Source organism: Rhagoletis pomonella, unplaced genomic scaffold (genome assembly GCF_013731165.1).
Source record: "Rhagoletis pomonella isolate Grant_MI unplaced genomic scaffold, Rhpom_1.0 Rhpom_scaffold_04487, whole genome shotgun sequence".
Lineage (NCBI taxonomy): Eukaryota > Metazoa > Arthropoda > Insecta > Diptera > Tephritidae > Rhagoletis > Rhagoletis pomonella.
The window spans coordinates 1-15,782 of NW_023463035.1; the positions used below are offsets into that span (position 1 = coordinate 1).

General features: G+C 37.0%; 1 protein-coding gene across 1 annotated transcript; it reads left to right on the forward strand.

The window, feature by feature from the left end:
• Nucleotides 1-132: 132 nt before the first annotated feature.
• On the forward strand, nucleotides 133-2,553 carry LOC118754730 (alpha-tocopherol transfer protein-like). The gene is made up of 6 exons (XM_036489612.1): nucleotides 133-195; nucleotides 266-534; nucleotides 1,432-1,513; nucleotides 1,606-1,896; nucleotides 1,972-2,108; nucleotides 2,334-2,553. The coding sequence occupies exons 1-6, from the start codon at nucleotides 133-135 to the stop codon at nucleotides 2,461-2,463; spliced, it is 972 nt and encodes a 323-aa protein (XP_036345505.1). The 3' UTR covers nucleotides 2,464-2,553.
• The last annotated feature ends 13,229 nt before the right edge of the window (nucleotides 2,554-15,782 follow it).

A 15,782-nucleotide genomic window follows, 5' to 3' on the forward strand; every position in this document is an offset into this window, starting at 1 on the left:
CACCACAAATATATGTATGCACCTAAAAAAATGCTATCGAAACATGAAAAAATTAATAAAAATTTATGTTTCCCGTTTTTTGAACTTCGAAAGCGTACGAACGTACGGTTCGCGACCGTTAGAAATGCCCATATGCCCATCTACAGCGTATGCGACTCACGTTTAGCACGTGAAAACGCCGAGAAACTCAATAAAGTATTTAGCGAAAAGTTAATTTTAATTTTTGTAACGCACACACTCACAGCTTAGCTATTTTGCCAGCTAGTCAAGCACGTTTCCTCGCGTCTCACGCTTCCCATCCCTTCCCTTCTCTACCTATGTACATATATTTCTCCAGCACTCTGACTGTTCGTCTATTTATTGTTTAATTGCAGAGAAGCCGGTACTCGAGCGCTTCCTCTATTCGATGTTTGGCGACGTGGAGAACGCCAAGCGACTGTTCGAACTCAACTATGCGCTGCGCAATAAGTATCCGCACATATTCCTGCAGCGCGATCCCACCGATCAAGAGTCACAGCAGCTGTTGCAAGTAGCGTGAGTAGCGTAATAACGGTGAACGGTAGAGGTGCAAAACTATCGATAGTCAGACTATCGATAGCATTCGATATTATTTTCAAAACTATCGATATATCGTCGATTAGTAGCGTATTTATATTCTTTTCGCTCAATTTTAGTATAAAGATTTGCTTAAAAATATATTCGGCAAGGCGTTGGGATACCCTTGTAAACTACTGGACACGTTTTTTTAATTGTTTATTTGTTAAGTTAGAAGTAAAGTTATTGAAAATTTGGAATTAATTGAAATTGAAAAGCTGGACGTGCTGAAATTTTACATTTGTGGTTTTAGATATCCTAAGTCATATATAAGGCATTCAGGATGTAGATTGAAAATTTCGAACACGAAGTCATTTCTTTTTATCTGAAAAGTAATGGTTTTTATTTACCTTCTATTAAATAGTAAATAGTGGTGAGTAGATAATATTAAAGTTTTGCTGTAAGTTAAGTTGTATCAGTTTTTTACTGGAGTAAGCGGTATTTAAAAAAATGCAAGGTTTTCCGTACTTTTCGAAATTTTTCATTACTCTTTTAAAAAAGTAGACACCAAATTTTTAGTTCAACTTGGATGTTTATAAGAAATGAAAAGAAAAGAATAAATAAAACTAAAATAAATATCGATATCGATAGACCAAAAAACAATCGATGGTAGCGAAAAATAAAAAACATCGATACTATCGATAATGCCATCGATAGTTTTGCACCTTCAGTGGTCGGTCGACGATGTTAAGGTGGCCAAACCAGTTATTGCGAAAAATCTCTGTGCAACTGATTTTTTTTTTAATACACGTGGATATGAGTTTTGACATTTTATGCATAACGGCTTAAATATTACGACTTTTATTTTTATCTTTCTTATAAAAACTACTTTTTCAGCGATCTAGTGCCGTTGCCTGGGTTGACACCGGACAAAAACAAGCTGCTCTTCTACCGCCTAACCGACTATGAGGCCGATAAGGTGTGATACTTGTTGTTTTTATCGTTGCTATTACTATTAAATATATGTATAGCAAATATTCCAAAAAATCGTATTAAATATTTGAATTTTAGTTCAATTTTACGGCCAGTATCAAAGTGTTCTTTATGATGGCGGATCTGCGCTTTGTCGTACCCGATGAGGCGGGCATGTGCGACGGTGAGGTACCCATTTTCGACATGGCTGGCTACAGCTTACGGCATGTGGCGCGCACGGTCTTCAGTTCGCTTCGCGTTTATATGAAGTTCGTGCAAGAGGCACATCCGGTGCGCTTGAAGGCCATACACGTGCTCAACTGCCCCTCCTATCTGGACAAGGTGCTGTCTGTGGTGAAGCCGTTCATTAAAAGTGAGGTTTTTAAATTGGTAAGTGGCCGGGGAGAGGTAGTAGAGAGCTTGCTAAATAATGTTTGAATTAAAAAATGCCTTTTCACCGCAAAGATCAATTTCCATCTACCCAATGCCGATACACCGTACAATTACTTCCCGCGTGAAATGCTACCGGAGGAATATGGCGGAGCAGCGGGAAAAATGGCTGACTTGAAAGAAAAATGGGTTAAAATGCTGATAGAGAAGAGGTAATTGTCAAGGGAAAATGTATTGCCGCATCATGTATTTCGAAGCTCAGTCACATATGTATTCGAGTGCAGTGAAAACTGCGTGCAATTGGCTACCGAAAGCCACATTACGAAGCTTCGGTTTGCCGCTGGCTCCTCACAATCTTTGATACAAAGACCACTTGAGTTCGAAATGTATGATTGGGCACTAAATTTCAGTTGCTAAAATGAAGAAACACTTTTCAGAGATTACTTGATGAACCCCGATGCGTGGAAGATCGACAAAAGCAAGAAACTAAAAGCTGCAACACAGACAGAAACAAACCGAGAGCCGGATAAAATTTGCCAGAGTTTGAAAACACTGGAAATCGATTAAAGAAATAGTTATCAATGTAAATACGTCTATCGATGTGTAAACATATGCGCATGTAAAGAATAAAAAAAACCCTAATTTAGAAAAGAGCAATTATAGTAACAGTTAGCAAAAGATAAAAAAATGCTGCTAAAATTCCGCAGTAAGAAGCATTGAATTGCATTTTCAACTCTTTAACTCTTCATTTACCAACTTGTATGCAATGTGCCATTTGCTCAAAGGCGGCACTTCCTCGAAGCTTGCACACAATTTGAGTTGAGTTGTTGCGCTGCCTTTAAAAAGTGAACACGCACACATGCATACATACATACGAACACACACATAGTCTCAGCAGCAACATGCCGTAATTCATTCAACTCATTCATGCAGAGGACACACTCAGTCGGCGCTGTGTTGTGCACTTCCTTTTTCTGTTTGAAGTGCCTGTCGCAGGGGAGGAGCGGACAGTAGTAAAGCGTTGGCACCACCATCGGTCGTAGGCCTTGCTATGGAGTTAAAAAATGAAAAAAAAAAAAAAAAAAAAGTGATAAGAATGGACGGAAAATCGTGCAGTTGCGTTGAGGTGAGCAAGCCTACTAAGGAGAAGTATTCCTTTGGAAATGCTATGCACTTGAAGCGCATTAATCACGCCCGTTTATCAGGAAGAAAAGTCACAATGCGGCGAAATGAAATTTCGGAAAAAATTAGAATACTGTGAGGTGTAAATATATAAACAAAGCCAAAGGAGCTAAATGCCTCAATAGGGGTGGTGGAAGGCGAAACGCTGCAGACGCGCCGTGCGCTAATTCGATGAGTCACCTGCTGCGCTCTTAAATGACTTTGTCAATTGATTCTGATTCGTAATTAAAGTTTTTACAGCAGACTAAATGAAATGCAAATTTTCTACGGCACAGCAAGTGCCTTAAAGTAATTTGCAACATTCTGCCAAACAAAGTGTTGCGGCAGTGGTGGTAATTTGTGGTGCAGCATGAGAACGAACTGCCTCCGTCGATATGAAAATTATTTACAATGGTATAATAAATTGCGTTAAAGCTTTCGAAAATTTTCATCCACATGTTTGTAAATAACCAATGGATATCGATTAAATTTTCGATAAAGATGACTGAAAAATCGATAAAAATATATGTAGTTAAAAATTTCGATAACAAGTACTTCAGCCATCCACGGCTTTTAATATATAATATATCGATAACATAGTTATATACCTGTATATATCAGTAAATGCATCGATAACTTAATCGAATAAATTGGCGATAACGCGATCTATAAATATATTGTTGCATTAATAAATGTATCGAACGTCGATAAATAAATGCATACATACTTATGTACATACATACACCTATCAGCTGATTTACTATTAGAAGTTAAGTAACTCCACGTATATAAGTACAAACAAACATACACATACAAGAACTCATTGACTCGCAACTAACATCCCATAACGTTTATTTCTTTTCGATGAATTTGTACTAAACCTCGTCTCACCAGCGTTGTCGCAAAATGAAAAACCAGCATTGCAGCACACTTAACCCATATCGAGCCAGCAGGGGAGCGTGAGAAGGTGACTGCAATGCAGTTTCCTCAACTAGAGATGCTGTCAGAGCACAGCACGCCAACGGCCACGCACGGCAGGATATCAGGCAGGATGTTGATTGCAATTGTCTGTTCAGCGCTAAAGTCGGGGCAAAAGAGAGGCAAAAATCTACTTCAAAGTAAGTAAAGGCGTGGGTGGCATACGTATGTGGCATACATGTAGAAGCATTCGCACGATTGGTTTTTGTCGACTCAGTCAATGACACTGTGTCGGCTGAACGGGTGGATCAATGGTGCCAGCAGTCACATCGCTGTTGGGTGAGTGTATTAAGTAAATGGTCGCAAGCAGGAAAAATCAGTACGATTTCGATTAAAAAAGGTCGATAAGTCAGTGTGTTAAGAGTGTTTAAAAATAAAACTAGAACTGTGACAAATAAAAATGCTACATTTACAAAAGTTTGAGCCTTTGAAGCGCCCTCTGCCACCCACCAACCATCGTCGTTCGCGGAAATTGCATTGTCTGACCGCAGCGCCTGAGTGCATTCAGTGCACGCTGACACTTGCCAATGAGCGTTTTGTATGGCGGCACTGCTGCTTCCGGTGTTTTGTTTTGGGCCTGCAGCGCCAACACGCAACACCCAACATGTTGCAGTCAGTCACTGCTGGCGTACATACCAAATAAAGTAGCCGCACCAACGAGCAGCGCTGTGTATTTCTAATCCTGCGGTTGCATTGTGTAGATGTCTGAAATGTCGACCGGTTGAATAAAGCGATCAGCGGACAGTGAGTGGTCTTCCAAGAATACCGTCATTTTTTAATGATTTAAGTGACAAAGGAAAGCGGAGAAGTTTTATGGGAAACATAAAAATTTAATTCAAAAGTAAAACAAAATTGCGGTGTAAGATTTTAAAGTGCAAAGCGTTAAATGAAATATGAAAAGAAAATGCTGAGGAAAATCTTCGCTTGAAAGTGTGCAGTATGTTGATCAATAGAAAATAAACTTAAATGGATGTGTGTTTAAAGTATCTATATAAAATGTATGTACATATAAACATACAGCTTAAATTTAAAATTTATAAAAATAAAATATCAAAATGAAAAATGGATTTGGTTTAAATTACATTCGCAGCGTACTCTGCATTCAACGCGAAAATAAGTAATAAAAAACAAAGCCGCAGCAATTGAAAAACTCGATTGACTAAAATTTAAGCTAATGATTTTAATAAGGCTTTTAAACTGTATCTTAAAATCTTTTTTTAATCAAAGTGTCCAAAGAAATCTTATATAATGAGCGAAATTGAATTTTAGCTATTGCGTCAAGTTTTGCTTTCATCAATTTGTAAAGGATTCTTGAAATTTTTGTAGCTTTTCCCTCACTTCACGGCCTCATGGCGTTTTTCATTTCTACTACGCCATCTCCAGGTATATGTACATTTATTTATACAACTACATAAAGCATCAACGACTCCTAGTAGGAATTTCTCTGTGGTGCATTGCTGCAGGATTTCCAATGCGCAGTGAACAAAAAAAAAAAACAAAAATAAAATAAACAGCGAGACATCGCAAAAAAAGGCAAACAAAATGCCTACACATCAAGCTTTCTCAGTATGTAAGCTATGTACCTACATATGTACATACATATTTCAGTCGTGACTTGAGCGGCCAACACTCTTGGGCACAGTGGGCGCGGGAGGCGGGGAGGAAGCACGCAAGCTTTGTAGTAATGAGTTGCCGGTTGGCATGCTAACCTAAAATATAAGTAAAGAATAACAAAGAAAACAACTATGCGCGGTGGTGTGTGCGCGCGAATGAAGAAAAAAGGCAAAACTTTTAGGGTTAACAGCTGAAAAAGGTACAAAAATAATAAACTAGAAAAAGAGCAAAGGCAAAATGTCGCTTCTTCTAGGCAAACATAATGCTTCGGCATTATGTGTATACAAATACAAAAATACAGTGACTCAAACAAATGACCACGTGTTGATTTTCTTCAAATATTCGTAATGTTCTTCGAGCTAAATTTTTTGTGTTATTTTTATATAAAAATATCGTCTAAGCTTTGACCAAAACCGTGTAAAAATTCAAAACAAATTTTCATCAAAATTTCAACTTTTTATTCTGAATTTTTAGAAAATTTTTGGCTATGCAGTTTTATAGCCCACACAATTTTAGTATAATGAAAATTTCCAAATATCAACGCAAGTTTTCGTTATATTAAAAAACCCGAAAAAGTAACCTAAAAAAAAAAATCTCAAAAATCAACGCGAATTTTTAGCCGTTTGAAACTTGAACTTCATTAGACTAAAATTGTATGGGCTATAAAACTGCATACCCAAAAACTTTCTAAAAACTCAGAATAAAAAGTTGAAATTTTGTATAAAGTTGAAAGTGTGATTTACACGGTTTTGGTTAAAGCTTAGACGATATATTTATATAAAAATAACACAAAAAATTTAGCTGGAAAAATATTACGAATATTAAAAAAAAAAAAACATTACGTGGTCATTTGTTTGAGTCACTGTACATATGTGTATATATAAGCATTTTACTTAACCAATACGTATACAGAGCCAAATGCGCCGTCATACCTCCCCCACGTAAGCATAATTATATTTATGTACGTCGTACATATTTATTGTACATAGCGTGCAGATTGTAAACGCAAAGCAGCAAAAATTATAGCGTAATGAAAATGTTTATTAATATTTCGACATAACAGTACCAGAGCAGAACCACTCGTGTGTACATCAAAATTACACGTATTAATGTATGCATTTGTGGGTGTGGGTGTGGGTGTGGGTGTGTGTATGCCTGCGCGTTAAGCCCCTCATTGATGTTGTAGTTTTTACTAAGTATTACAATAGAGCTTTACAAGTAAGCTGTATCAGAAAACAATTGCGCCACCGCCTTTCTTTATGCTATAAATACTACTATTTTGCTTGTACGATTTTTTTTTGGCAGTCTTGGGTGCCCAACGACTCCGAAGCGGATGAATGATTTGATGTGCCGGCACGGCGAATGAGGGTGGTTGCCTGTCGGCGTTCTGCGTCGACGTCGGACGTCCGCCAACTTCAAGCCATCTTCGTCTATTGCTTTGTATGTACACGCACGCACCCCCGCGTTTCGCTAGAAAGCCGGCTTATGTATATATGGATATATGTACATATGTATGTGTATAAATTTATCTATCTTTTGTTTTGTGTAGCATAGCAGCAGGCGCATAGACAATGACACTTCACTACAGCAGGCAACCGTTTAATCGAACAAGACAACAACGCAACAACTCGAGCCATCGCAAACATGTTGGTTCAAAGAATTGGTTGGTTTTTATGCAGCACAAATCAAATGCTACACAAGAAACTACAGTCGACACGCGCTGTGCGCCCCACTGAGTTGTTGCCTTTGTAAGAAGTACTGTTCTAACGGTATACAGTAGGGGTGTATACATACATACGTACACAATTTTTTGCTTATTTTTTGCATGTGTTGGCGCGTAAGTCTGTGTGTGTATGTAATCATACCATGCAGGAATTTCTTAACAATTAAGATGCATTTCAACTCTCAGCTCTTTCTCTGATGGCACAGTCTCAAGAAGAAAAAATTAAAAAATCTAATTTCACAATACACATACATACATAATGTATAAATCACTAATTAAATACTTAAGTTAAGTTTTCAAAAAATATTCACAAAGTTTTTCATAAATTCTTGTATGAGGTTAAAGACCTATGCGTGTATCTCAAAATCGAGTAAGTTTTGTATGAAATTTCGCATTTAATATTCGTTTACTTAGACCAAACAACTGAGCTAACAAAAAACTTCTCTTTAAATGAGCTTTTCGCATTGAAGAAATGTCTCTTACGCGATATAGATTTTCCTTTGGGGTACATAATAACAAAGAACTGCATGCACACATGTATATACATAAGTATGATTAAATGGGGTTTTGGGGCTATTAACTAATACATTGGAGAGTACTACACTGAGGGAAATAATGCATAGTAAAAATGAATACTTTATATTTGATTGTCGTTTAAAAATGTTCGTATTTAAAAATAATATTTTCATACAAAATTTATTACGCACGTATTTGACTGTTCACATCTGAGTATGGATATGTAAGTGTACATACGCACCCCAAGCATGCAGAGCGCCGCACTGAGAGCGGTGACGAAACACACATACACACATAGCAAGAATGGTAGAATGAGAGTAGAATTCTCAAGAATTTCTGTCAATCGTGCATACATAGTACATACATATTTATCCGGACAAATCGCGTTCTTTGGTGTTGATGGATATTCAACATTTGAAAGCAAATTTATATGACTGAGTGTAGCTGAGTGCGCAAAGATGCTTGCCACAAGTTGTTGGTATCCGGAGATGGTCGGGTTCGAATTCCGCTGCAGGCAATATGCAAATAAATTTTTTTTTTAGTTTTTTCTTGATTATTCACTTCTCGGATGCTTTTTCAGTACGAACGCGGTCATTTTAATATGCGCGTAATTGAATTGAATATTTACCGATATACAGTACTTTCGTTGACGTTTATAGTAAGATCAATTACGTTTCTATTTGATTTTAATATTTTTTTCCCTCAGTGTAAGAACAACATTAGATAAAAATAGAAAGAAAAATTGCAGGCGTTGATGAAATAGAGCAAAACAAATACATTTATCTAATTGCATACAACGCAGTTTTACAAACATAAGTTCACTCTAGTTCGATGTGTGTTGAAGTTCTATCGCTTAGAGTAGGTACTTTTTCACATTTGAGTATGCGCTAAATATCACGCAACCAGCATCCACCCCAAACACGCAATTCTACTGATCGGTGCCTATTGAGAATGTTTCAAATTAAGTGAAAATAAAGGAAGTGTTAACAAGTAATTTGATATGTTTAACACTTATGCAGGTATTTTTGGTTTTAGTAAAAACGTCTTAGCTTGGAAAGGCAGAGAAAATCGAGTCATTTATTTTTTATTGAATTTTTCGTAGCCGTTTGAAATAAAACTCCAAAAACTGGCTTGCTCATCGCAGGCATTTTCCATAGACCGTCCCCCCCTAAAATTTTACAACTTCAACCCTTTCTTAAACCTTGTTAACCTCTGGAAAAATGAATTGCTCATTTCAACTAAAATATTAGCTTAATTTTATTTATGATGTCATTGCAATGGCATTTTTAAAAGCAAATGTCGGATTACACAGCTGGAACAGACTAGGCGAATAATTATATGTATGTAAGTCATGGTTAGCGAAATTTGACATACATACATATAGTCACGTGAAAAATAATAGGTATACGATATTTTGACAGTTTTGCCTTTTTTGCGTTTGTTTGTTGTGATGTTTATTACATTTTTTTTTATAAAAATACAGCTGATTATCTAACAAAACTATATATGGGTATATAATGGTTATGTAAGCGGGAAAATTTTTGCGAAAAATGGTCCTGCTGGCTGGCGCTAGGGTCAAGATATCTTTAAAAACCGTTTATGATCCGATTTGGTTAGAATTTGGAGTTGAAAGTTTCAACTTGAAACATAATAAATCATAGGTTTCCAAAAAATTTTCGACCTAAAATTTACAATTTAAATGCATTTAAAATTCATTTAAAAGAAATTTTAACAAAAAAATACCAATGGAAATTTATGTCACGTAAAGGAAAATTGAAATAAGTTGCATTGATTCCAAAAACTCCAAAAACAACTAGAATTCCCCCAAATAATATTGAAAAAATGTTTCATGAAAAGAGCCATCATTCCCAATCAAACAATTTCCACTTTTGTCACATAACGACACTCTCTTTAATTGCGTATATTTTATTAAATTCCAGCTTAAGAAAATACGCAGCTAACAATTCGCGTAGATTTTTGAAATTTTTTTTTTTGTGCGGAAGAAAATAATAACTTCATCCGCAAAAAAATTTTCCTTGCCTAATAAAAAGTTTGATGTTGAATTTTTATAATTTTGATATAAAGTTTAAAATTAAGACTTACATATATGTATGGTTTTTGTTAGATAATGAGCTGATTTTTTATAAAAAATTAATAAACATTAAACAAGCAAAAAGAAAGTAGCCAAAACTATTATTTTGTACATGACTGTATATATACTACATATATTTATTTGTTTCATGCAACAAAGTGCGTGTCATGACGATTCGCGTTTTTTGTGGCTAAAATGTGGCTATATATGTATGTATATATTTGCATATTTATAATACACCAGAGACTCAGTGCATACGAATAACTAAATTGAAACAAAGTTTCTATTCTATTTTTATTAGTCCCATTTTTACATTTCATCCGACGAAAATTGTATTTGTTAAAAGTTAAATAAAGATTTCTGGGGAGTTTAGATTTTCAATGTAGTAAAAATTTGAAATTTTAGTGGAGAATTTAAAAATTTAAAAAGTAAAATGCATTTATGTCTTCTTTCGAAAGTTTGATTTGGTTTGGCTTTAAGAAAGCAGAGAGAACTTTATAGATGATTAAGAATAATAAGGCGCTTTAATTTCCAAATTGCAGGTTTTGTTAAGTGGACTGATTTTTTTTTTGTTTTCAGCAATATATTACACAACCAGTTTTCTGCTCTTTTGCACGCTTTTTATCGTTAGCTTTCACCTATTCTGCCTAATCAGCGAAGCCATTTTGCGGTTGCCGGCGCATGGCACGAAAAAGGCAGCACTGCCTGCGGCATTTTCTGCAGTGCGGCACTAGTAGCGCTGCGGTTGCGATGTACAACCAAGCTCTCAAAAAAAAAAACAAACTAATATGGCAGGAAGTTAAAGCAGCAGCGAGGAGTGTAGTAAAGTAAAGCAATTTCCTATTGTTTTTTTGCATTTGTCGAAGAAACTAAATGAGCGCTTCAAAACGCAGTCGGGCGTTTTCAGTACAGGACATACATTGTTAAAAGTTACTCGTTAAATACTTAGATCAACTCGTTGAATAGTTTAAGCATATCTTTAGGCATTTTTTTTTTGCTTGCAAGGCTCAGTGCATTATTTTAATTTATTGCCCGCACACTGGCACGCTTTGCCAGTAACTAACCTCACATAAGTTTTGCACCAGACACGCCACCACCACCACCACCACCACCACCATCTACCAGCCACTACAAACAAGCAGTACAACCATTAACCAGCAATAAATCACTTGCTGACCCATTTCCACCATTTTGTTGTGGTCATTGATCTATCGGCGAACACACATACATATTTACACACTACCATACACCTCACATTTTGCAGCAACAGCGCCAGCCAGTAGACGTAACAGTAATCGATTTTAATTCGCTGGCCTAGCAGCCAGCAGAGCAACGTCTCGCATGTCCGGCTGACATAACAATTAAAAACCAATTAATATTAGCAAATTTACTTTTATAATAAAGTCTACTAATATTAACACGTTAAACTATGGAACAAGTTAATAGTGCGATAAGAGCCAATAAGCGAGGTGTACTATTTACATATGTACATATGTATGTATATCATAAAAGTGATGTATGTAAATAAATTAAATGAACTAACGGCCGGACTGAAGTGCCACCTAAAATGTGTGAATAATTGTATAAGTTTAAGCAAAATGGCGCTTGAACTTCAACTAAGTTTTGATGGACATGCGAATATGACGGATTGATGGTTCCAGCGAGTTGATTATAATGGAGGCTTGCTTGGTAGATAGCTGCATGAACAAATGAAAAAGGGAGTTTTTACTTTTGATTTTGAGGAAAATTTCTTAAAACTTTGTTAACTTTTCTTCAGCATTGTTGAAAAAATACTCAGAAATTACGCACTACAAACCGATTATTTTAAATCTACATACTTATGTACACTCCGTGAAATCACTGTTACTCATACGCAGCGTAGTACCCGTAAAGCGCTTCGATGCGGCTAGCGCAAAATGCAATCAAAATAACCTTCGCAACCAAATTCAATTTCAATTTCTGTACTACTAATTTTAGTTGCTTCGCTTCCTTTGTGGCCTTCGAATCGCAAACATCGTTTACACTATTATTTAACTTTTCACGGCTGCTAATCTTAAGCATAGCTGGTGCCCATTTAGGCCGTTCAAATAGACCGTTACGTGTTGACTCTGCTACGGTAATCGACACCGTTTGTACGGCAAGTGGCAAATGGCTGTGTATGCTTGTATGTGTGTTGGTTTATTTGTGTGCAAGCCTTCATTGACGCTTGACTAAAGTTTACTATGAGGTAAACATTTTGATTTAGAAAAGCTTGCCGATTTACTGCGCAGATATGTATAAACACAAACACATAAATACACATTTTGCACTGAACGCGGAAATCTAATTGTGGCAGTTTATGTGGAGGCAATGGCGATGGCGGTAGATTTGGATTTAACTTTAATTTATGCAAGCTTGATATGCTTGATTAAAGAAAAACGTTTCATTTTTAACCGACTTCCAAAAAATGAAGAGGTTATCAGTTCGTCGGAATATTTTTTTTTTCTTTTTTTTATGTATGTTAGCGCATAACTTTGGACCACGTCAACCGATTTCTTTTTGCATCGGAAAGGTAGTGTCTCAGAGGTGGTCCCATACTAATCTGGTTAAGATCCGATCAGTGGATCATGAGATATACATATATATATTTTTTATATGAGTTTTTTTTTGCTAAAAGTTACTTGTTATTTTATTTTTTTTGACATAAACAGTAAAAATATTTGCGATAATTATAATTTTATAAGGCATGGAAATCTGAGTGGAATTAGGTGGACATTTTTAAATTCTTGGACATCAAAGCAAATAAAAGATAAAATAAAATATACAATTACTTATGTAGCTAAAACCGATTTTCTTTGTTTAATATTTTGATAATAAATAGTAGTTACCCTAATGTATCAAGCATTGACATTAGACTGGTGGAAAAAAATCAACTATTCGGTTTTTTTTTTCAAAATCTCTTGTGAAACATTTTCGGGACAGTAAATAATATAAAGATTTGAAGGTCCATCATCGCGAATTTTTATATTTCGTATACATAAATGACAGAGGAATCTTTTTGTTTTAATTTTGAAATTTTTTAACTCGTTTTTTTGACGTGATTTTTCCATAAATTCACTCCTCCGAAAGTCATTGTAGGTAAAAGTAGTAGTCGAGTCGAGTCGGGTGCTCTAGGACACCCTTTATATCGCTCGTCCGATACGTTGACTGAAAAAAAAACAGTCTAATACACATCCGTGCACAAGAGAGTGTCCGGGTGCTTTCATTGCCTAAAAAGTTTGGCATTGAGACCACACATTGATAAAACAAAGCACCACAAATGGAAAATAAATAAGTAAACAAAAAGCAATTATCGTACTAAGGCGACGGTGATAAATCGCGTTGTCGGTTACTTCCGTTCTGCACAAAGTTTGTGGCCTTTTCCATTAAAAGTATGTCGAGTTGAACAATTTTAGTCAAACTCCAAGTCCATGGGTAAAACCGTCAGACCTTACTTGCTTGGCTAAAATATCACTGCATTCCAGCATATTTTTGCGGTTGTTCCTACTTAGCGAAACTATTTCTGTATCTATGCAGTGACTACATACACAATGCTTTATATGAGTACATATGTATGTATGAATGGGTAAATGATGTTGGCACCATTTAACTTTAAATAAATGCCCCAAAAGGCGGGCCAGCCGGTCCTGTTGCTTGAATTTTATGGCTTAATGAGCCATAAAGGCGCGTTGTGTATGCAATAGTGCACTTCGGAAGGCTCGTAAGTGTGTACTCCGTGTGTGTGTGTGTGTTTGTTGCAACAGTGATAGTTGTTGAGAATTGCTATGTCACAAAAAGTGTTTTTTAAAATTAAACAGGCACAGACAGGCCAAGCTAAGACAAAAACACAAACAAAACGAGCGACATTCTGCTGCTTTTATTACTTTCGTGAACTAACAAACAATGCACACGTGCGGCCTAATATACATATATATATATATGTATATATACACGTATGTTCATTTATGTTTATGACATTATTTATTTTGGTGCCTCTGTATGCACATCCGTTGGTTGCATGCCACCACGAGCGGCCGACTTGCTTGGCTTGTTGCATTGTTGGTTACACTTTGGTAATAACCTCGAGTTTATTGCCCTCAAGGGCATTTGGATATTTGCAGTGCAGTTCAGCGCGCCTGAAGCAACAATGGGCCCACAAAGGCGCGACTGGCAGGACAAGAAAAAACACGCGCATATAAATGTGAACGTAGCGAAGGCAATGACATGGTTGCATGCTCAAAGAATACTTAACGAATATTTAAGAACTAATAATTAAAGATATGGGAACTTTAAGAGGAGTGGTGTACCGTTAAAGCTAGTTGTGTGCTAGTATAAATTATATAAAAGTATTTATTTACTCGTACAAGAAAGTAAACCAGGTTTGAGAACAAGTGGAAAATTCAATACAAAAATTAAAATTGAGTTAAAAAATAAAAGAAAAAAAAAACATACAGATGCACTTACCGACGAAATTTGAATGTAAAAAAAAACTGGTTAAAAACGAGCAAACTGTAAATCTCTAAATGTTACTCATACGCCATGTTGTGCATACCAGCACCAATCATCAGCGCAACCCCGAAGCGAAGCATCTACATATCTATGTAAAGTGTACAATTTAAAATTTATGGTGACAATGTGCTAATTTACGCGACGACTGCAAAAAAAGAGCTCATAAAAGCAACGAAATAAAAGTCGCCGACTCCAACTCCAGGCGGCCGAGATGGAGACGCGCAAACAGAAACGGCTCGGCGCCGCTCCAATTGCATCGTTCGAGAAGTCATTCGAGGATTCCGCCTCAACGGCCACCACTGCCAACAGCAGCACCACCAGCTCCATCACCAGCAGCAGCTCAGCTACAGCGGCAACTGTTTTTCCGGCAGCGCCGCACTCGAGTTCAACGACGCCGAGTGCTATACAGGCACATGAAGCGCTTGCCAAGGACATTAACAGCAATGGCGATATGATGGTAAGTCAAATGTTTAAGTGTAGCAATTTGTAAGAGCTTTGCAATTTATGCACTGCAAAATTTTGTGCTAATACGACGATAGAAAATTTGGTAGCTTAATTAAATTCCCCTCCGTTTTTGAAAAGCAGCGCGCGCCCTTCAAAAATTTGCTTCCAAAATGTACTTGAAAAAAAAAAAACGAAACTGTCAAAGTGTTGTCAACGCCGCATAGACGCTAGCTTGTCTGCGCTATCAAGCGCTAAATATTTGCATTGCAAAGTGAACCGTGGCTGACTTTTAATTTGGCGTTTTATGTAAATAAGCCAATGGCGATTTGCAGGCGAACTCACGCGCGCCGCTCAACGCTTTTTGTCACTTGAATTCAAAGTCACGTGCCCGCGGTTGTCAAAACGAGAAGGCCATAAAGCACTACATACAACAAAAATATAATGGCTGGAACAGCAGAATGAGGGATAATAATGTAAACAAAAGATTTTACGCTTTCGCTCTTTCGTATTCTTTCTCTCTCACTCTCTCCCTTGCGCCTGGCGGTCTAAAGCTTGATTTGCTGACAATGCGCAGAGCATAAAGCTCGCGATTTACATAGAAAAGCTTTCGGCGCGCTGCGCCCATCAGCTGTGGTCGCCATGCACACACCGACTGACAGAGCTGTCAGCTGCTGGGCCATGTGAAAGCTCTCAAGCGCCTCGTAGCCAGCCGATGTGTATGCGAAAAGCGCGCACGCTTCCCAGCAAAGCTCACGTGCCCAGTCGCCAGACAAGTTGTCGTCGTCGCTGACAAGCTGCTGGCTGTCAGTTGGTGTTCGGTGCGTGCGTGAA